The 21,386-nt window shown below is 40.0% G+C and overlaps 4 protein-coding genes across 6 annotated transcripts in view; 2 read left to right on the forward strand and 2 right to left on the reverse strand.

The window, feature by feature from the left end:
- The window catches only part of nme7 (NME/NM23 family member 7), a 15,320-nt gene extending 4,246 nt beyond the window's left edge, over positions 1–11,074 (reverse strand). The window contains exons 1-10 of one of the 3 annotated variants that reach the window (XM_077534307.1): positions 10,589–11,074; positions 9,308–9,415; positions 8,602–8,768; positions 8,223–8,333; positions 7,923–7,973; positions 6,923–7,121; positions 5,951–6,056; positions 4,636–4,700; positions 3,379–3,447; positions 3,189–3,290 (exon numbers count right to left, since the gene is read on the reverse strand). In XM_077534307.1, coding sequence (XP_077390433.1) covers positions 3,189–3,290; positions 3,379–3,447; positions 4,636–4,700; positions 5,951–6,056; positions 6,923–7,121; positions 7,923–7,973; positions 8,223–8,333; positions 8,602–8,768; positions 9,308–9,415; positions 10,589–10,591 — 981 coding nt within the window. In that variant the 5' untranslated portion in view covers positions 10,592–11,074. Of the gene's footprint in view, positions 1–3,188; positions 3,291–3,378; positions 3,448–4,635; positions 4,701–5,950; positions 6,057–6,922; positions 7,122–7,922; positions 7,974–8,222; positions 8,334–8,601; positions 8,769–9,307; positions 9,416–9,731; positions 10,003–10,588 lie in introns of those variants that run through there. The other 2 variants (XM_077534305.1, XM_077534308.1) reach the window with 2 other exon arrangements.
- A 114-nt stretch (positions 11,075–11,188) lies between these two features.
- On the forward strand, positions 11,189–15,029 carry LOC144027032 (uncharacterized). Its single transcript, XM_077534312.1, has 7 exons — positions 11,189–11,434; positions 11,888–11,955; positions 12,031–12,301; positions 12,552–12,713; positions 12,770–12,975; positions 13,881–13,960; positions 14,381–15,029. Exons 1-7 carry the CDS (start codon positions 11,330–11,332, stop codon positions 14,482–14,484), a joined length of 996 nt encoding a protein of 331 aa, XP_077390438.1. The 5' UTR covers positions 11,189–11,329; the 3' UTR covers positions 14,485–15,029.
- On the reverse strand, positions 14,233–21,239 carry LOC144027027 (basic immunoglobulin-like variable motif-containing protein). Its single transcript, XM_077534302.1, has 9 exons — positions 18,383–21,239; positions 17,236–17,669; positions 17,027–17,153; positions 16,595–16,690; positions 16,407–16,511; positions 16,082–16,309; positions 15,930–16,013; positions 15,766–15,862; positions 14,233–14,995 (listed from the first exon to the last, which is right to left on the reverse strand). Exons 2-9 carry the CDS (start codon positions 17,651–17,653, stop codon positions 14,741–14,743), a joined length of 1,410 nt encoding a protein of 469 aa, XP_077390428.1. The 5' UTR covers positions 17,654–17,669; positions 18,383–21,239; the 3' UTR covers positions 14,233–14,740.
- On the forward strand, positions 18,811–21,376 carry LOC144027031 (nucleoside hydrolase). The gene is made up of 5 exons (XM_077534311.1): positions 18,811–19,097; positions 19,432–19,620; positions 19,697–19,808; positions 20,352–20,488; positions 20,721–21,376. Exons 1-5 carry the CDS (start codon positions 18,915–18,917, stop codon positions 21,099–21,101), a joined length of 1,002 nt encoding a protein of 333 aa, XP_077390437.1. The 5' UTR covers positions 18,811–18,914; the 3' UTR covers positions 21,102–21,376.
- Positions 21,377–21,386: the final 10 nt, after the last annotated feature.

Below are 21,386 nucleotides of genomic sequence, written 5' to 3' on the forward strand. Positions count from 1 at the left end.
TCATTATGACCCCCTCCTCACTCACTGACCACCTTTATTACTCACAGAGGCTTCACTCAGCCTGCGCCTTCAACCCGTCAATAACATTTTTTTTTTCATTAAAGGCGGACTCGTTTGACTCGAGTTGACTTTCAACAGTGCTGAAAACGAGGAAGTAGTTTTGAGCTCCATGGACGAGTCGAGTAGCCAAAAACTGAAGTGAAATACGACTACTTTATAATAGATGTACTCCAAGATAAAATTTCTATATATATATATATATATATATATATATATATATATATATATATATACACACATATATGAATCAAACTTACAGCCTTACCATATTGGCGACCAGAGAGAGCGTGTGCGTGTGTGTGTACTGGTTAAGGGGTTGCAGGTGCGTGACGTGAAAGCTAATGGATGTAACGCCGGCTGCTGTTGCCATGGCGACGCGGGGGCGACGAGCTTGTCAGCTGGAATGTGACTCAGCACCGTTTTTTGATTAATAAAAAAGAAAGAAAAAAAACCACACGCACACACATTAGGCAGGTTGATTATGCGTCATTTTTTTTTTTTAATTCAGAAATAAATTCTAAATAAAATGAATATGGATTTATGATCATTTCTTTATTTATTATTACACTTGTAAAGTTAACGTTAAAGGGATACTTTACTTATTTAGCCATTTTTGGCAGTCAAACATTAATATTTTGCATATAATAAAGTTGATATTTTGATTATTTTTCATGTACAATTAGTACCTTTAAAAACTAATTTTGCAACTTGCTGTCGACTGAAAATGATATCACAAGGGCTCAGGTAACCAATCACAGCTCAGCTTGTGAATGTCACATGACCAAACCTAGAAAACAGGTGAGCTGTGATTGGTTAGCCCTTGTGATGTCATTTTCAGTCGACAGCAAGTTGCAAAATGCGTTTTTCAAGGTACTAATTATACGTGAAAAATAATGACAGTATCAAATTAATTATAGACAAAATATTAACTTTTTATTGCTATAATGGGCTAAATAAGTGAAGTATCTCTTTAATTCTTTATAATTAATAGCAAAATATAATACTACCAGTAATTTGTATTAAAAAAAAGTTAATTACAATAAAAATGACAATACATATATTTACCTAAGAATGATAATTAAAAAAAAATAAAAGGTAAATAATGTGTAATTAAATCTAAATTAATTCATTAATTAACTGCTGCGTCATTTGCTTTTTCCTGCTCTCTAAATTAAAGTGCAGGAACAGAATAAATTATTTTTCATGATTAAATAATAAACACATACACATAAATACAAATAAGATTGTAATGTTAAAAAAATACTATTACTAGTTTAATAAAATGGAAATAAAGTAAAACAAATATTTATAATTTAATAAATAAAAAAATGAAAGTTTTTTTCTCTCCATTAATTACTCAACTCAACTCAACTTTATTTATAAAGCACTTTAAGAACAGGCATTGCTGTATACAAAGTGCTGTACATAAAATATATATAAAATATAAAATAGAACAAAGAAAGCATTTTTTAAATGATGAAATAATTCATTGTTATTGTTTAACCTCATCTTCATCACCTTGCCGTTAACATGCAGAGCAGTGCGCGGCAAACGAAGGTTAATTAATTGGCTAATGATTTGCAGGCAGGTCAACGGGAGCGCACATCCTGCCGGACTCCGTTTGCCGAAATAACGAGGCTGGCTCGATACCGGGCCGCATTCATTTAACACGATTTTTGGGGGGACGGGAGCCACCGCGCCAACCAATCGGAGCGAGCTGACTCTGACTGTGGTGCAAATGTCAGTCACCATGTGAGTTCATATTGTGGCTGATGGTCAGAACGGACTATTGACTAATAGATCCACAACACATGACTGCACAACTGTCAGTGCTAATAATAAAAGACACCCCTCCTATTTATCGATCAGACGCTACACTCATTGATGACGCATTTGGTGTGTGTGTGTGCGTGCGTGTCATCAGCTGCCTGGAAGTTACACAACAGCATGCAAAGATGCACAACAATAGCTTTGCTATTTCAGACAAAAGGCGGAGCGTCATTTCCGAGCTCCGCTGCTGAAATATTATCCACAAAACAAAAACACGTGTTGCCGCAGCGGGAACGCGCGAAGCAGATGCAGGCGACGCCATCACTGCGTGTCCAAGGCAGGATTAGAATAATAATTCATTCATCCAAGTAACCAATAATTGTTAACTATAAATAAATGCAAACTAATATAACAATAACAATAAATAAAACATTAAATTATAAATACAAAACAACAAAAAAATGAAAACAACTAAAAATAGTAATCAATTGATAAATAAATGGATTAACAATAAATAATAAAAATAGAAATCTAAACACCAAATAAACTATAGAGAAATAAAGTAGTAAAGAAGTAGGAAATTAATATAAAAATAACAATATGAAAAATAATATACAATAAAATGGAAAAGAAATAAATCACAAATTAGAAAATTAATATTTGAAAAAAATAAAACATCACAGGAACTAAAAAAATAAAACAAACAATAAATACAGAAATAAAATTAAACTAAAATAAATAAATATGAAATGGAACAAAGATCTGTACCCATAAATATAAAAAAGGAGTAATAATTAAAATATAAATGAAACAGAACATGAAGTATATAAAAAAGAAAAAGAAAAAACAAAAATAGTAGTAAATAAAAGAAAGAAAACACGAAAGAGTATGTTAATAACATAAAATAAAAAATAATAGATAAAATAGAAAATACATAAAAACTCAATCTAATTTTAAAAAAATTCAGAAAGAAAATGAATAAGACTAATAAACATAATGCGGCACACATGCACGTACACACATAAATTCCATCGAATCATCGTGTTGTGTGTTAGGAGTTCAAATATATGTATTGGAAATGTATGTATTGGAAATGTATGCACAACTTGTGCATTAATGCGCATGATCTCTTCTGAGGGCGTCAGTCATATGATTACACGGTCACTTGGTCACTCCATCGTAGGAATGTGTCACCGACACGCATTAATTAGGGAGGTAACGGTAACTAATTCATTAGAAACAGTGTATTTCCTCTATTTACTCCACTGCCGATGGTTTAAAAAAAAAAAAACATACACAAGACACAAAGGTTTGTAGTAAAATGTCAGTAGGTGCTGCTATTTTGGTTAGCAACTCACCGGGTCAGCAGGCCCACAGAAGTCACGGAAGGTCTTGGCTACATCGTCACCGTGGATCTCCAGGACCATGCAGGGTCCCAAAGACAGCTCGGTCACCATGTCCTGGCGGGGAATTCGAGAATGAGTGTTGCTAATCATCTCACAACATTTACTCTGGAGTGTTTTCTTTCTCAGCTGATGTTGTACTCACCACGTATTCTGTCACAACGCCTTTGTAAACTTCGTAGAACTCCTCGGCATTGGCCCGGTCCACTTTGAACTGCAGTTCAAAGCACAACAAATTGGTAGTTAGAACTATTACTACTAACTGGAGCAGTAATAATAGTAGCAAAGAGATCATAACTAGTAATAGTTATAGTAGCTATATGTAGAACTCTTTGTAGCACTAGTAATAGAAGTCGTGGTTGTACTAGCTGAAGAAATACTAAAAGTAGTCATAGTAGTTGAAAAACTAGTAATAGTCATAGCATAGAAGAAGTTAAACAAGTTAAAGTCGTAGTAGTGATAGCAGCACTAGTGGTGGTGGTTAAAGTTGAACCAAAAGTGGTGGTAGTTGGAGAATTAGTTGGAGTGATAGCTGTACTAGTAGTACAAGAACAACTAGTAATAGAAAAGGAGTAGTTATAGTTGTAGAAGTGGTGGCTAAAGTTTAACTAGTAGTGTTGGTAGTTGGAGAACTAGCAGCGGTGATAGTTGAACTAGTAGTACAGGAAGAACTAGTAATAGTAGAAGTGAAAGTAGTTATAGTAGTAGAAGTGGTGGTTGAAGTTGAACTAGTCGTGGAGGTAGTTGGAAAGCTAGTAGCAGTGATAGAACTACATAGTAGTACAGGAAGAACTAGTCATAGGATAAGTGAAAGGAGTAGTTATAGTAGTAGTGGTTAAAGTTGACCTAGTAGTGGTGGTAGTTGGAGAACTAGTAGTACAAAAAGAACAAGTAGTAGTAGAAGTGAAAGAAGTAGTTATAGTAGTAGAGAAAAACAGTAATACAGTAGTATTAGTTAAAGGACTAGTAGTAGTAATAAAACTATTAATAGTAGTAAGAGAAGAAGAAAAAGTAGTAGTGATAGTAATTGGAGAACTATTAGTAGTAGGAAAAGCCAAAGTAGCCTTTGATGACCTAGTTGTAGTCGAAGAACTACTTGTAGTAAAAGAATGACTAGTAATAGTACGAATAGTAGTTAAAGAAGTAGTAGAAGATTGAGTAATAGGAGTAGCAACAGCATTAGTAATAGTAAAAGAATAACTAGCAGTAGTAGTAGAAGAAGAATTACTAGCAGTTATAGTAGAAGGAGTTTATAAATGTGGTCAAATGTTGTTTTGATCCAGATCCATTCTGGCCCTGATCCAGTTTAGACTTTTGAGGCCTTGGTGCTGGTCAGCAATGTGTTGCATCCGAAGTGTATAGGACGACAGTGCATGTGTTGTGTGCGTGCGCGCGTGTTTACCATTTGCAGGGCTGAGATGTGAAACCCGGCGGCGGCAATGGAGTTGATGATGTTGCCGGCCAGACCTGCCGAGAAATCAGCATCTTTGAAATGCATTCTTCTTATCAGACGATGACCCTGACGGCAGCAGCATGCTTCGTTCGTTACAGGCTATCTCGGACTGTCTCTTGAGATGCTCTCACGGGAGTCGGGCGGAGGCAGATTGGAAAACGGGACGGATAGCGAGAGAAAGACAGCGAAGGTCACACGGGATGATGATGATAAGACGTTTGCCAATCTGGCTCAATATGTCTGTTTGGCTCATGTGCACCCCTCCCTCTTTAAGAAGGAAAAAAAAAAAAACAGCTGCTCCTGTTGCTAGGCGACGCTCTACTACTTGTGGGTGCCTGGCAACAGAAGCTCTTCTATTCCAGTCATGTCTGCACGGCGCGTTTGGTAGAGCGTGACCGCCAACGGTGTGGTGGGTTGGGGTGGTGTGAGGTACTCAGCCGCCATGACGCTGCGGACTCGTCTGGAATGAGACTGTGCGGCTGGAAGTGTGTTTTTGACAAGATGGATGCCAAGCTTGTCAATCAAAAACGGACCATTTTTGCATTATTCCATACCGATTACCACGCTGTGTTCATCGTGCTCATCGAGCCGCTTGTGCAATCTAATCAGATCCGATATCAATCCCAAATGTGTTTCTAGTGAGTCCGCTCACTCAAGTCAGTGAGCCAATACAACAAAATCATCCGCTGTGTTCCCCCTAAGTGGAATAAATTGAGTCAATGGGCCGATACAACCATATATTCACCCATTCACGACCTATTTTGGGAGACGAAGTTAGGTGAGTTGGAAAGGAACATGCACGACTTTCTCCTCTGCATGACATTCGCCGCCCGTTGCTCAATCGTCGCCGGCAGGCAAACAAATGTCACGGTCCGAGGATTTTCTTGGATAAACCAAACATCGGCTGGCTTGTCTGGACAGGAGAGGCAAACTCCTTCAACAACCTTCACCCTGGCGCGGCTCCAGGAAGGTGTGGCGGGGAGGAACGCGCGTGCCATCGTGATCCCGACGTGTCTTAATAAGTACGGATTTTTTTTTTTATTATCCGGGGAGTGAATGGAAGCAGTAATTCACACTGTCACTTTGGATTGCAGCGTATTAAAAAATAATTTTGTAAGTCACCGATCCGCGTCGAAGGATTTAGGAGTGCTACGCAGGTCACAAAAATTAAAACCCAACTTTGACGATATCATCACCTTTTAGAGCGCTTGAGAAAAAAAAAAAACGTGAATACGAGTTTCTCAGTGAATATCTTTGTCTTTACCTTGGGAGATGGCATGCGGTTTGATGATGCAACACGTGCACTGGGAATAAAGGGCCGTGTTGATGGGGCCGTGGCAGACCGTAGTCGGGAAGAAGAACTCCAGCTCCTGTCAAAAAAAACAATTTTGGTAACGAAATAAAATAAAAATGAAAATGCTCTTTAAAAAAGAAAAAGAAAACTAACTGAAATTACATTTTAGGTTTACACAACTAACTAAAGCTGTAATTATAGCAAAAATGCTCATTTTAGTCTTTCGTAATAATTTAATACATGAGCTCTTGGGGATGACTTTAAAGTATATTTATTTCGATATTAAATCGGAATAAAGACGTTTGGAAGTGCGCCACACAGAAGTGATGTCATCTAGCAGCAGCCAATAGAAAAGCACCTTCAGATGACGTCGCTCCTCGGTGACAAATTTGCCTCAGCCAAAATGCAAGGCTGTGTTACTTTTTTCATTTTACCATGTTTATTAAATATTGCGCATAAGTAATACACATTTTAAAAAATAAATAAACGAAGGCTAATACTGAAACTAACTCAAATTAAACAAAAACTAAGCATTTTTTAAAATAACTAAAACTAATAAAAACAAACAGAACCACCCTGAAAACTAATTAGAACTAAATAAATAAAATAAATACATTTAGAAAAAAAAACTCAAAACGAGATAAAAACTAACTAAAATGAAAATTCCAAAACTATAATAACCCCGGCGAGAACACAACGCTACATTAGAACATGGCGCCTACTTGCCGGGCGCCAAGGACTAATGAAGACAGACAGAGAGGGGACATTAAGATTTGTGAGGGATGACACGGACTTGAGAGAATGTGAGGACGACAGAGGGCATTGCGGCTTGTGAGGGCGTAACGACTATGGAGGGGCATTGCAACTCATCAGGACATAAATGGGACTAATGGGAACATTGCATGAAGACATAAATACTGGAAAGGACATGAAGTTGCTTACTCTGGCTGCGGCGGTAAGTGAGTCGGAGCTGTGTACCAGGTCGCTTCCGAATTGCCCTGGGGTGCTCTGCGGCGTCTCCTTGTGTGCCGCTGCCGCCGTGTCCGGGGGTTCCAGGAGGTTCTTCCAGACGGACACGGCCTCGTCGCCTACCAGCTCCAACGCGATCACAGGACCAGAGGACAGCTGCTGCACCAAGGAACTGCCAAGAGGAGACAAAGGCATGTTTCAAAATATGCATACACTTTATCTAAATATAATATTTTCTTTCCATTGTGGATGTTATATTTAATAAAGAGCACTGACTTGAATTGCAATACAATGTACATTGCGCATATACACTTATGAGTAAATAGTGTGTTTGGTTTCGCTCTTTTCATTGGTCTATTGGGCAATTGTAATTGAGCCCTATCTAGTCTGCCTAGCAACAGCGGTATGATGTTTTCATTGGTCTTTGGGGCAATTGCAAAAGAGCCCAATTTACTTTTTCCGCTCTGGTCACATTGCCCTTTTATGAATTTGTGACTCAGCCCTATTTATTCTGCCTAGTAACAACTGTATGATCTGCTTTCATTGGCCAATTGTGACTCAGACTTATTTTATTCTGCCTAGCAACAACCGCCTGACTCTTTTCATTGGCCAATTAGGAAGTTGTGACTCAGCCTCACAATAGCTGTCTGCTCGCTTTCATTGTGCTAATACGGCCCTATTTTACTCTGCCCAGCAACAACGGTATAATTTATTTTTATTGGTCAATTAGGAAGCTATGACTCAGCCCTCCTTTCACTCCTCCTAGTAACAACTGCCTGCTTTCTTTTCATTGCACTATTCAGAAGTCTACTCTGCCCAGCAACAACAGTCTGCTCATTTTTATTGGCCTTTATTAAAAAAAAAAAAATCAGAGCAATTCTATTGATCTACGTTGCTGTTTCTGTTAGCTGGTTAGCATTTTATGTTCGCTGTTAAGTGTTACCAGAATCACGGCACCTGCAGTTACACTCACTTGAAAGATGGCTTTGACTGATGCTCCACATAAAAGTCTGCAGCTTGGTTCCTGTAATGAAAACATACGGCAAATGGTGTACAGTATAAAATGAATGTGAGGAGCTCAACAACTGAAATGAATAAAACATAGTGGGCCTCATGGGGAATGTGAAGTACAATTGCTCCTGTAAAAGTGTGTTAATGGCTAATTAACTGGCAACTCGTTCTTAAACATACTGTTATATATACACTTGTGCAGTCCACATCTAAGGATTCACCTCATTTTGATGTTATTGTAACAATTTAAAGAATCAATTACCATGTCAGGTGCGTCATCTTGGCGTTGGCGACCATCAGGTTGGCCTGGGTGACCATTTCCAGCACGTCTCCGACCTTGCTGACGGCGTCCGGCTTGACCAGAGCGAGGGTGCTGGACGACATCATGTCATTTGATTGCATTCATTAAGGCGCATAAAGTGCTCTCAAGTGAATTGTAAGATTACCAAAAGTGCAGTAAACGGGAAACCGGATAAGATTTGCTTCCAAAATAGAGCTTGAGAAATTACACAAGTCATCATTTGACCTCGTCAAGCGTGATTATTCTGATCTGACGCCACGCTCACGTCCCGGCATTCTACTTAAGAAGCTTCTAAAAATAATCTCCAGGCAGCTTTTGTTGACGAGGTGAGGTCGTTTACCGTTCTTTTTTGCTGCCCAGCTTGCTGGCCGTGTATTGGTCGCCGTAGTCGATGATGTTGAGCTGCCGCGAGAAGACGTTGACCCGGTTGCCCACAAACAGATCCCTCGGCTGCAGTTCTTCATATTTGGTCCGACGCAGGAAGACGCGCTGGTTCTTCACGTCAAACTGCCATGAAAAGACCAAAAGTCCATCAACGTGGCTTCATGGAGATAACGGGCTCCACCATTTGTGTTGCTAATGAGGCATGAAAAGGCCCGTCTTAAAATAACACATAAAAACAACACTACAAGCCATCAACTGAGCAATAAGATTGCAGCATGTCCTCAAGTAACGGGCCAGTGGTGTTTATTTACTCAAATGCAAAAGGGTTTATAGATTAGTTTCATTATAATGCTTCGTCAAACAAAAAAATATAAAGTGGATGAAATTTAAATGATTAAAATGTGTTAAAGTTAAATGTCGCCAATAATGAAGTATGTTGTTGATTTTAATGTAAAATAAATGACTTTCATCACCAGTCTATAATAAATTAAATTATGTATTTTGTCATGTCTTTTAATTAATTTATTTTTTATTTAAATATCTTATTTCATGGTCCTAAAACCTAACACTCAGGTTTTGGTGGACAAATATGACAGCATTGAATAAAATAAAACAAATTAATAAAATAAAATAAAATAAAATAAACACACACAGCTTCGTACCATCTCCACGGAGTGGTCATGGGGGTAGAAAAAGAGCTGGTAGCGACGCAGGAGAGATGCCGTCGGGTCGTACCAATCGGCCAGGAAGGCGAAGCGGTCTTTCTCCTCCTAGACAACAAGGTACACCAACAAAATTATTTAATTCAGATTTAGAAACCGTTATTTACACCGTGGGGCAATTAAGGGAGGGGAAAAAAAAAAAAAGTCTCTCTATAAAAATTTGACACAGTTAAAATCAATGACAATGTGGTTAGACTGGATGATAACAGTTTAAGCACTTCCATTTTGTGTTAATGCCGATAAAATCCAAAATGCAGTGGCAACTGTTTTGATATTTTCATATTCTAGGGCTATGTAAATTTATGACCACAATTGTATATCGATTATATTTCTAAGCTAAACTTTATATTCAGTGGGCACTTACATTTACCAACTCACACCACTTGACAAGAACAATCCGGACCTTTCCCTACATTATTTTGAGAACTGCACCACCTCTATTACAGCCTCTTATTGTTCAATGTCAGTCAAGCCTACCTTCAAATTGTAATTATTAAGCGTCATTGGTTCCCTTGAAAGATGCTATTAAACCGTAGTTATTAATTATGACTCCTTTGAACCAACGCTTCCCAAGCACATGAGTCTAACAGGCTCTCCAAGTTGTTGGCTGAAGGTGCAATTAAATCATGTTGTCATTCATACAACAGGAAGATTTCACAAAGTAAAATTATGATGTATACTTTAGTATGAACTTTTTGTGACATTTTTCTTTGGTGTCGTGACACTAATGCTCAAATATAGCGTAGTAGCGCTCCCTGGTGGCGAAATTTACATGTTTAGCAACTTTTTGTTGTTTTTACACAAATAAATCACGAGTTCATGAAATTACTGCTTGTTTGTGCAAGTGTAGCCAGTATTGCTGGGGTTTTATTTTAAAAACAATGCCCATAGCAACAGAATATGGACACAAACTGACACAACAGCGACTCAAATGTACTTCACTCGCTAAAGTAACACAAACGAGCATTTATAATATAACGCATGTATCCACCACAATTAGTTACAATACGTGAAAATAATACCACTTATCGTTTCCACACGTTAACTGTAGTACTAGCGTCCGTGGATACTAACTAGCGGAGAACATGATGATTGATTGGTGGCTTTCGACGATTTTTATTTATTTTTTTGGCCCTGGGCGAATATAAACCTAACAAATAGTGTGCCCTCGTAGTCTGTTCTTTAGAAAATATTATTATCATTTTTTTTTACTTAACTTACCATATTTAGGCGTTAAATAAGTCCTTATGTCCCAAGTGTCGAGCTCGGCAAGCGTTAGCTAGCTAGCCCTGGCTGTGCTCGTGATACGTTTAAGTTCCAGTGCAAAGTCGGGAGTTGTAGGAATCCCTTGATATTTAATGCCGCGTCACAAAGTTTCTAAATATATTAAATTCTCAAACAGTCGTTGTTTTAAAACGGTATTTTTTAAATTTCAAAATACAAATATTTTTATGATCTCTTAAGATGTATATGACCTTATTATTCGTGGGCTGAATTTGGAGAATAATTGTGAATTTAACATTTCAGAGGATACCTGAATGTAGCATTGGTTTCTATAGTAACATACAACAAGTAGAATTTGTAGATCATCGTAACATAAAATAACATGAAATATTATTGGATAAATCAGCCAAAAAGTGAGTGGATGATTTTCACTGGCAGATTAGTAAAATGAGGCCAAGTAAGACGTTGAATAAAATAAAAATACGAGCGAATTACTTTGTTTGCAAATTTGAAGCTATAACAAAATGTCTTAAAGCGACATCTACTGGGGATTTGGTGGTAATGCGAAAGTCGTTACGATGGGGATTATTACAATTTCGAGTGACCTTAAATGCAACACTTGAATTTGTTTCGTACCCGGAAGCACAACATTGATGCAAAGCAGCGTGCTTATCAAGTGGCGTTGTTTAGGGAACTGCATGTCACTTTATTTAATTTTATTTCAGGTCATTGTTCTTAATGGATTTACGAGCCCGACTGAGAAATGACTCGAACCATGAGGGAGTTCTGCTCTTGGACGGCGGATTAGCAACAGAATTGGAGGCACAAGGTGCACATTTACAGGTAAAATTGACCAAAGTACTGTAGTGTTATTAATTTTAAATTATGTATCACTATATACTACAAATAATGAACAATTTAAAAAAGGCATTTTTGGAATTGGATCAGCAAAATTGTTGAAACTGATTGACCGATAAAATTATGTAAATTTAGATTTTTTTTTTCCACGACACATTGTAACATTACAGACAAAGTGAATCATAAATATGAAAAATTGACTTTTAAGCAATTGATGTTGATATTTTTAGTGTACTTTAATATTGTTAAAGGTCAACATCACATTTATTGTTGGGGGGGAAAAGAGACTTTAAATTATTTGTTGCATTAATATCACTAGTGTCGGGCGGAATCCTCCAAATGTGGACTGACCAATAGTATACATTTATGACAAATTATGACAGAAGGTTCTGGCCCGCCAGCAATATTTGATTCTTTATTATTATTATTGTTGTTTAGGGAGATCCATTGTGGAGTGCCAGGCTGTTGCACACCAACCCCAAAGCTATCAAAGCTGCTCATCACAGGTATTGTCTAAAAGCTGAATAAAAATGTGTTACTGGCTCTTATTCCTGATTAACATTCATGAGACACGTCGACAGCTTCCTTCTGAGCGGCGCCGACGTCATCATCAGTGCCACCTACCAGGCCACCATCCAAGGCTTTGTCGAACACTTGGGTGTCAGCTCAGACGCCGCCAGGGAACTGCTGGCGTCCGGGCTTCGTCTGGCCGAAGAGGCGGCGACGGCGTTTAGCTCTGGAAAGCGGGCGACCCACCCTGTGGTGGTGGCGGCGTCTGTGGGATCCTATGGAGCCTTTCTGCACGATGGCTCGGAATACAGTGGAGCATATGCTGACAAAATGAGTATAGAGGTGAGACACATAGCACAAAGAAGGAGAGGAAGAAAAAAAAAAACGGTGTCCCTCAAGGCTCCAATCCTGGACACGTTATTTTTCAGATAAGGTCTACAAAAAGCAGAAAATCATGCAAATTTGACCTATTATTTATTTTACCTAATACTATTGAATGTTATCTAAAAATATAAACTTTCATGAAAATGCAGCCTACCTTGCTCAACAGTCAGTCAGATCACTTCTTTAAACTTGACATCTGCTTTCCAAGGAGTTGAAAGCTTGCCATCGGCCTCAGCTGCAGTGTTTGGCAGCGGCGGGAGCAGGAGTCCTGGCCTTGGAGACCATCCCGAGCGTCAAAGAGGCGGGAGCATTGGTGGAGCTGCTCCGGGAATTCCCAAACTGCGACGCCTGGATTTCCTTCTCTTGCAAGGTAATGAGAGACCAATCACCATGGCTCGGTCAACTAAATTAATCTGCCACTGTCAGGACGGGACGCGACTGTCCGACGGAAACCTGCTGCAAGACGGCGTCCGTGTGGCAGGCAGGTCCACTCAGGTGTTGGCAGTTGGTGTCAACTGTTGTCCTCCGGAGTGGGTGGAGCCACTGTTGGACTCTGTGGCGGCCTTGAAGAGTCCCGATCGGAGATGGGTGGTCTACCCCAACAGCGGGGAAGAGTGGGATGCACAGCAGGGGTGAGATGACAACGGCCACATTCATTTTCTAAATAACACTAATTTATTAAATTAAATTTGATTCGTAAAGGGGTCCTAATTCCATTTTCAACAAACCATAATGGAGTCATACCTTAAATTGACTGTCTTAACGGGGGTTTGCAGTTTCAATACACACATTCAGGATGATACAAGTGAAAAATATACCTCAATTTTTTAGTAGTGTGTGTGTGTGTGTGTGTGTGTGTGTGTGTGTGTGTGTGTGTGTGTGTGGGGGGGGGGGTTAGAAATCAACTAACAAATAGTCATACCTCATAGAGGTCTTGATAAAGACTACAGGATAAGAAGCTCTCATGAGGTAGCAATAAATTGTGCAAAATTACCAATTATGGGGTCATAAATCTGCAAGAAATCCTGTCATCATATCTCGTAACAAAGATATAAATGATCATTTTATGAATATGTAATTTTGTCAGGGGGGGAGGGGTTATAAATCATCTCTTACTAGCCATACCTCATAAAGGTCTTGATGAAGACTTTACAGGATAAGCAGCTCTCATATGATGTAGCAATAAATTATGCAAAATGACCGGGGTCATAAATCTGCAAGAAAACCTGTCATATCACAAAACAAATATATAAATGAGCACTTATGAATAAGTAATTTTGTCAATGTTCCCTCATATGAGAACTTAATAAGCAATTAACAGGTTCATAAATCATTTGACAAAAACCCAGTCTTTTCATTTTAATCCATATACACGTACACAAAGGATGACTTAATGAAAACAATTGACTTAGGGATCATGAATCATTTTGCCGAAAACTGTGTAATATTTAACATACTTTTGTTTTGGTTTGCTTGGTTTCATTTTTATGTTTTATCATTTCAATCGAGTCTTGTGTATTAATTTGTGCGTTTTAAGATGGCAGACATCAGCGAAAACGGCAGCAAACATACCAACTCTAAGTGACGTGTGGATCAAGCAAGGGGCTGCTTTGATCGGTAAGGGTACAATTTTTTGTTTTATGAAAACTCCTCATGTGGACAAACCACAATATAATATTACCTCGTGTGAACAAAAAAAATTATCCAACATCAAACCAAAAGGTTTCAATATACACACACACAGTTGCCTAATTTTTACCAGGGACAGGGGCACAAGTTTGCTCCAAACCACGACAATTTGTCTTGATAAGGGATTCTTGTTCAATTTGTCAATACGCCCTCACAACTTCACTTTTAAATCATACTTTAGTCACACACTGGGAAACAAATCAGATTACATGATAAGTTTATTTACACACAGATTTCACCATCAAATCACTACGTAAGAAAAATGTTTGGGTTTTTTTCCACAACAGTACCATCTGCTGGATGAAAATAGACACTGCAAAACTTTAAAACATTTGTTTGTCCTGCCAGGTGGTTGCTGCCGCGTTTGTCCGGATCAAATCGGTGAACTGAGACGACACTTAAACAGACGTCTCAACATCTCAACGGAGGAGGAAGCAGACCTCGAAACGTAGCAATACAAATGAAGTTTCTATTCAAATATTTAATTATTAAAAAAATGAATGGGGGGGGGGAAAAGTGCTTGACTGTCTTGAGCTACTAATATAAAAGACAAGAAATGTACATGAAAGGTTTTGTACAAATAAATTAAAAATGCACTGCGTAACAGTAATGTTATGTGTTACAGTATGCCATTTGTATTTACTAACTTTCCGTATGTATACTTTACCAGAGGAAATAGTTTCACACTATGTCAGTTAGTCCCCAAGTTCAATCGGCATCGCCCTCGTCGATGTCGCTGTCCGGCGAGCTCTTCTGCCTGTTGTCCGCAGTGTTGGACATGCGCCTCCAGGGGGCGTCCTTCTGGCTGCCTGTGCTGTGTGAGCGTCCCAGCTGGGCAAGGCGCTTGCTTTCCTCCCCGTCGCCACCAGCGTGCCGCAGGTTTTCCAGGTTGAGGGCCCAGGGGCCCAGCTTATGCCAGTTGACGCGCTGGAAGGCCATGATGCAGTGCAGGTTGCCGCCCACCTGAGAACCCACGACTTTGCCGTTTATCGGAAAATTCAATGAGTAGCGGGGTCATAAATCTATTCATGAAACCGCGTGGACTCAAATCAAGTTTAAGGTCTCAATGAGGCTGGTGATAGAATTATTATTATTTTTTTTTATGAGAGTTGCACACATTTTGTCAATGAGTCCTCGTATGACGCAATGTAAAAATAAAAAATAAACGCAGCCTTAAATTATACGTGACAAATAGGGTCATACATCAATTTGAACTAGGTGGTTCGAATCAGACCATAAATGTTTAAATTGACAGATACATGATTATATTGGCAATATGCCATTGTGTGATGATGTAATAAACTGGCAGCTCATGTCAAATATTACTTGTAACGGGGTCATAAATCACAAAAGAGTCAAGTCAGTCTTGCCTCAAATTATAGGTCTCTATGAGGGCTTTCCGGACTTCAATATGTTGTCAATATACATTAATGTTTTGTTAGGTCAAATTGTAACAAAGGGTCATAAATCTAAATTATGTTCACTAAGTACTGTAACAAAGGGTCATAAATCTAAAAGAATTATGTTCAACTAAGTGTTGTAACAAGGGGTCATAAATCTAAATTATGTTCAACTAAGCACTGTAACAAAGGGTCACAAATCTAAATTACGTTCAACTAAGTACTGTAACAAAGAGTCATAAATTGAAATTATTTTCAACCAAGTACTATGAGTCATACCACAAATAAAAGCCCATGAGTTCAAATTGGACTAGTTAGCAGGAAAAGGCATACTTTTTTGGTGGTGCGCCTCTGGATGCCCTTCTCCATGTGGCGGATGTCCAAATATTCCGGATTCTGGGTGTTGAGGTCGGTGACTATGTCCATCCACCTATGCCAAAATAACCGTCTCAGTCAGAGAAGAGCTAAACGTAAGTAGGAGGACCCACAAGGCTTACTTTTTACAGTGGATGGCTGCGTGCTTTCTGCTCGGTTCTCCTATCAGGATCCAGTGTTCCATCTCGTTGGTGGGCAAGGGACCCCTAGGCAAAGGTCAACAAGAAGACACTTGAATAAACATAATGGTAAACATAGGACATTGTTTGCTTACCTGTACGCTTTGGCTGCTTTGAGGGGCGTGGCCTCAAATCCAAGAGGACAGCAGTAGTGGTTCTGGCAGTGGTAGACGTAGGCCATGGTCTCGTCCCTCAGGCCCAGCACCAGCTTGGCCAAGGCTCCCTCCGCCGTCTCTCCCGCAGTCTTATGTTTCCCGTGCGGCTTGTACAGGATGTACGAGCAACCCCGCACCCGGAAGTGGTCGTTGATTTGCCGGAACCACCTTGAGAGGAGGGCGAGGAAAGCCACAACTAATTAATTCTCTTGTCGACAGATTATGAAGCCCCCACATCGTGATACCCGTCTCTAAACATGCTTACCGCATGAGGGTGGCGTTTCCCGTGAAGGGCCCGAACTTGATTTCGTCAAAGGGCGGCTGGTAGCCCAGGATGTGGAGCGCCTCCTCCTGGGAGATGGGTGGCAAACTGGCGAGGAATTGCAAAGTCAGCAGGACACGCTTTTTTTTTTTGTGTGTGTGCGATGACACTAAGATGGCGACGTCCTTCACCTTCCTGCGCCCAGAGTGCTGTACAGGAAGTTCCAGCAGGACACCAGCGACGAGATCCCGCACGACGTCTTGTATTGGGGCCGGCTAATGCAGTACCTGGCAAAAAAAAAAGGTAATCCTATAAATACACCTTTGGAATGTTTCAAATATAATTTTTGGTACTTTGAAAAATATATATATATTTTTAAAAAATACACATTTAAACAAGGTATAATGTGGAAGTTTTTGTATTGCAGTACCTGGCAAAAAAAAAAAAAAGTATATATATATATATATATATATATATATATATATATATATATATATATATATATATATATAAATAATAATAATAATAAGTACAAAAAAAAAAGTAATCCAGTAAATACACATTTGGAATGTACTTCAACAATTACACATTTAAACAATCAAGATATAAAATGTAGAAGTTACCATCTTCGGAGGTCGAGAACTTTCCTCTGCTTGACGTCCTCCAACGAGGGGTGAGGCGGGATATCCTGAAGGTTCCGACTGGCTCGGTCCGGCTTCATCTTCTTGCTGCCGCACTTCTTCATGCTCCCTTAAGAGGAAGAAAAAAAAACTGACATAAGAAAAAATATTTTTGGATTTTCATGATTTTTTTTTTCTTTCTGTCATCTTACCTTTCCTAATTTTGCGTGTGAGCACCGCCTTAAAGTCGGTGGTGTCGATCTCCCAGGCCAAGGTGGTCTTGGCATCCCCGCCGGCTGTCAGGTCCTCCATGTCGCAGTCTGCGTCCGAAACCACGCAGGCACCTGCCGAATGGAAGTCTTGGGCGGCCTTGCTGTCCCCGTCGTCCTGCTTCCTCACCGCTCGGTTGAGCAGCGCGTAGTCGGAGCAGACGGTGTAGAACTTTTCCCGGGAGTGCGTGACTGGGAAGGAACGCGGCAGCTGGAGCTCGCCGCTGGACGCCCGCCGGGTTACGGCATCCCGGGCCAGGGAGCCAATCAGGCGGCAGTCGTCTTCTTCCCTGCCCCCAGTCTGTCTTTGCATACTTGATGCTTCCGATGGACCAGGGGGAACTTCAGATGTGTTTAGCATGGACAAATCAATTCACCTGAGAAAATGGAGAAACAAAAAAATTCCTACAAAACATTCATTCTTTCCAGGAAGAAACTTTTTTAAACAGTTGTATATTTATAATAATAATAATAAATAATAATAAAGAAAACCAGATTGCTTCAGTAAAAAGCCAATTCTGTTTTAAGAAAAAAAAAAAGAGGGAATAATTTGTCTAGTTAAAAAAAAAAAAAAAAAAAAAAGAAAAAAGTCATACTGTGAGGAAAATGTTTACGTTTTTTTTTTTTTAAATTCGCTTTTTTGGCCCAATTTTTAGCCAGAAAAATCACCACAGCACTTTAGGGAAACGACGGAAAAAAATGTATACTTTCTATTTTAAAATTTCATTTAATCTGTAAGAGATATCTTTATTGATAGAACAAACTAATAACTTTATGCGCAATCCTTTTATTTTTTTTGTAAACGCATTTTTCCCCCTATTTTCCTACATTCAACTGTGATGTTAGTAATGTATTGCATTCTACCTCTATATGTGTCCTTGAGTGTCTGTGTCTGGAAAGGCGCCTATAACTAAATGCATTATTATTATTACTTTATAACCTGTATTGTTTTGTAAAACAAATACAGCGACGACCTTGGAACGCATTTCCCCTGTAACTCCACACACAAAGATTTTGACATGAATATGAATTACATCGTTAATTACCCTCCAATTAAAAAAAAAAAAAAAACAGAAAAAATATTTTTTACCTGCGGAATCGATGAAGGCTCCAGGCTGTACATCAGTTCGGGAGGAACGCAGTTTTGTTTCGCTATAAATCGTCCTGGTGAGGTAATGATTGATTTTTGGTGTTAAAATGTTAAAAGTAGACCCATGTTAGGAACACATTTGCAACATTAGCTTGCTTAGACGTCAATTAACCAAGTGTGAACACTTCCGGATTATCTGACTCGGACTGGACCACTCAAGAATTAGGGGGTAAAGGTAATACAATTATACTCACGTGGGGACCACGGTTGATTGACTTTTTTTTTTGTTTTGTTTTTTAAATCAGAATTTACCAAAATGTTTTTCGCTGTAAATTCAACCACATTTTATTGTCTAATCTACACCATATAATTTAACGCCCATCCCACTAGAATGATTCCGCCCCTACCCTACGAGCCAACCACAGGATTCTGCTGCTCGCTGCCTCTAGAGAGGTTCAAAGTCTCCTCGGAAAAGTGAAAACTTCTCCGCCGCTTCAGAAAAGAGACACTCTTTTGTTGTTTTCAAGCTAAGATGTCCGAGAAACTGCTTGTCATCGACACCGACTGCGGCATCGACGACGCTCAAGCCATCCTGGTGGCCTTGGCGGCGCCGCACGTCCGCGTCCTGGCTGTCACCTGCGTGTTCGGGAACGCGTCCGTGGACGACGTATGCCAGAATGTGTTCAAAGTGCTTGCAGTGGGGCAGCAGGAGCAGGTTGGTTGATTGGTTGGATGGACAGACTGATGGAAATAGTGGCAAAGACGCTATCTTTAGTTTTTTGTTTGTTTGTTTTAAACGAATGCCATAATTTGTGCATTTGTATATTCCAAAAGAGTTGGTGAAAAAACAACAGGAACAAGTAGTTTAAAAAGGGAGGAAGTCATTTTCTTTGTGAGAAATAGTCGTCGATTTTTGAGAAAATATTTCCTTATAAAGAAACCCATATTTCAAGATTTTTTTAATTTTATTTTTTTTGAGTCAGCTTGTATTTTACAGAGCGGCATCGAAAGTTTTATGTTTCTAGAAAACATCCTGTTGTCCTGGGCAGATCCCGGTGTTCCGAGGCTCTGCCGGACCCCTGCTCGGGACAACCACCACCAATGACCCCTGCGACCACTTTGGCACGGACGGCCTCGGGGACGTTTTGGAGGACAGGGACCCGCGGTGGGAGGAGAAAATCCAGAGGGAACACGCGGTGACCGCCATGCTGCACCTGGTGGCGGAAAATCCCGGGAAGGTGAGAGTATGGGTGGTCCCCTTGGCGCTTCGTTATTGGCATTAAAATAAAAAATGTGGTGGCTTGGCGGCCACAGGTGACGCTGGTAGCCCTGGGGCCCCTTACCAACCTGGCGCTGGCCGTCAAACTGGACCCAACCTTCCCTGGAAAGCTCAAAGAACTTTATATTATGGGCGGTAACATCGAAGGTAAGCCCCCAGAAAAAGAAAAATCATAATATGAAAATAGCTGTAATTGCCCCAGGTCATATTTGGACGTACGAGTGCCTTCTTAACACAACAGGAGACACTACGTTATCTTGAATAGATCATAAAAAGTTTGACTCCCAAACACGATGAAAGAAAAACATGTCATTGTGTCATTAAAGCGTCCTAAAACGTCAATACTGGACATGTGGACCTAGCATGCCCATGTTTATTTTTGTGGCTTAGTATTTGTATGCACTTTTTTTGGCTTTGTGCATCTATCTTGAGTATTGTTGCTTTTTTTGTGTGTGTGTTTCTTTAGCATTCCGTTCTGTTTTCATGCGTTTTTGTGTTGTGTATTGTTTTGTTTTTTAGTTTAATGTTTAAGTTTAGTGTGTTTGTGAGACTTGTTTTTGTGCATGTCTGTGTATGTTTTTTTTTGTGGATTTTTTTTCCTTCGTAATTTTGTGTATAGGTATTTGTGTATTTTGATGTTTGCTTCATGATTTTGTGTTGGTATTGTGCTGTTTGTGCATGTGAATCCAGGGAAAGGGAACATGTCCCTGTGTGCAGAGTTCAACTTTGCCATGGATCCCGAGGCCGCTTACATGGTTCTGGAGGAGTTCTTATGCCCGACTTACTTGGCAACGTGGGAGTACGCCTGCAGAAACGCGTTGTCGTGGGTAATATGTGGAGACCCGCTAAATCATTTTTAGGTAGCATAAAAAATTCTCACGAGCACAATGAATAAGGTACCTGTACTTGTAAGAAAAAGTGAAAAAAAAAAAAAAATCTCAAATTTGGTCTCTTGACATTTGCAATGCAAATATGACAAGAAGGCTACACTCACTTTCTTGCCTGGAAACTGAACAAAAAACAAAATGCCTCACCCTCGTTTTCTTCTCCCTCATGAAGGAATTCTTCGAGGAGCTGACTAGCCAGGACACGGCGGCGTCCCGCTTCATGAAGAGCGTCACATCCCGCTGCTGGGCCTTCTCCCGGGAGACCCTGAGCAAGATGCGCGACGTTCACTTCGGCCCGGGCTTCGTCTCCTTCGACTCGTACGCGGTGGCGGCCTGCGTGGATGCCGGCGTGGTGGCCGAGAGCGTGCGCTGTCCCGTGCGCGTGGAGCTGCGGGGCGCCATGTGCCGCGGCATGATGGCGCTGGACCGCGTGGGCAGACTCGGCAAGAAGCACAGCGTGACCGTGTTCACAAAATGCCACAAGGACAGGCTGGCGCGGCTGATGCTCGAGTCGCTCGGGCATCCCCTTAAGAGCGCCGAAGCTGGAAAATAAATACCTGATTAATTCAAGCAATAATCACCAACACTACATTACAAGAATAGAATGTAGAAAATAGTGTACCTTACTTACAAAGATGATACAAAGATTTACATGATTTCAGTGTGCACCTTGGCCACTTGGGGGCAGTATAATCAAGACAAGGAACAAAAGTCTTTTTATGCCAAGTGTGTAACTGAGAGTTGTTTACTCTCGTGTACACATCTATGCTAATTCAAGAGACATACCAGCCAATATCAATAAATACATCAGTGAATGTTGAGACCCAGGAGGCGGCAC

Source organism: Festucalex cinctus, chromosome 10 (genome assembly GCF_051991245.1).
Source record: "Festucalex cinctus isolate MCC-2025b chromosome 10, RoL_Fcin_1.0, whole genome shotgun sequence".
Taxonomy (NCBI): Eukaryota; Metazoa; Chordata; class Actinopteri; order Syngnathiformes; family Syngnathidae; genus Festucalex; species Festucalex cinctus.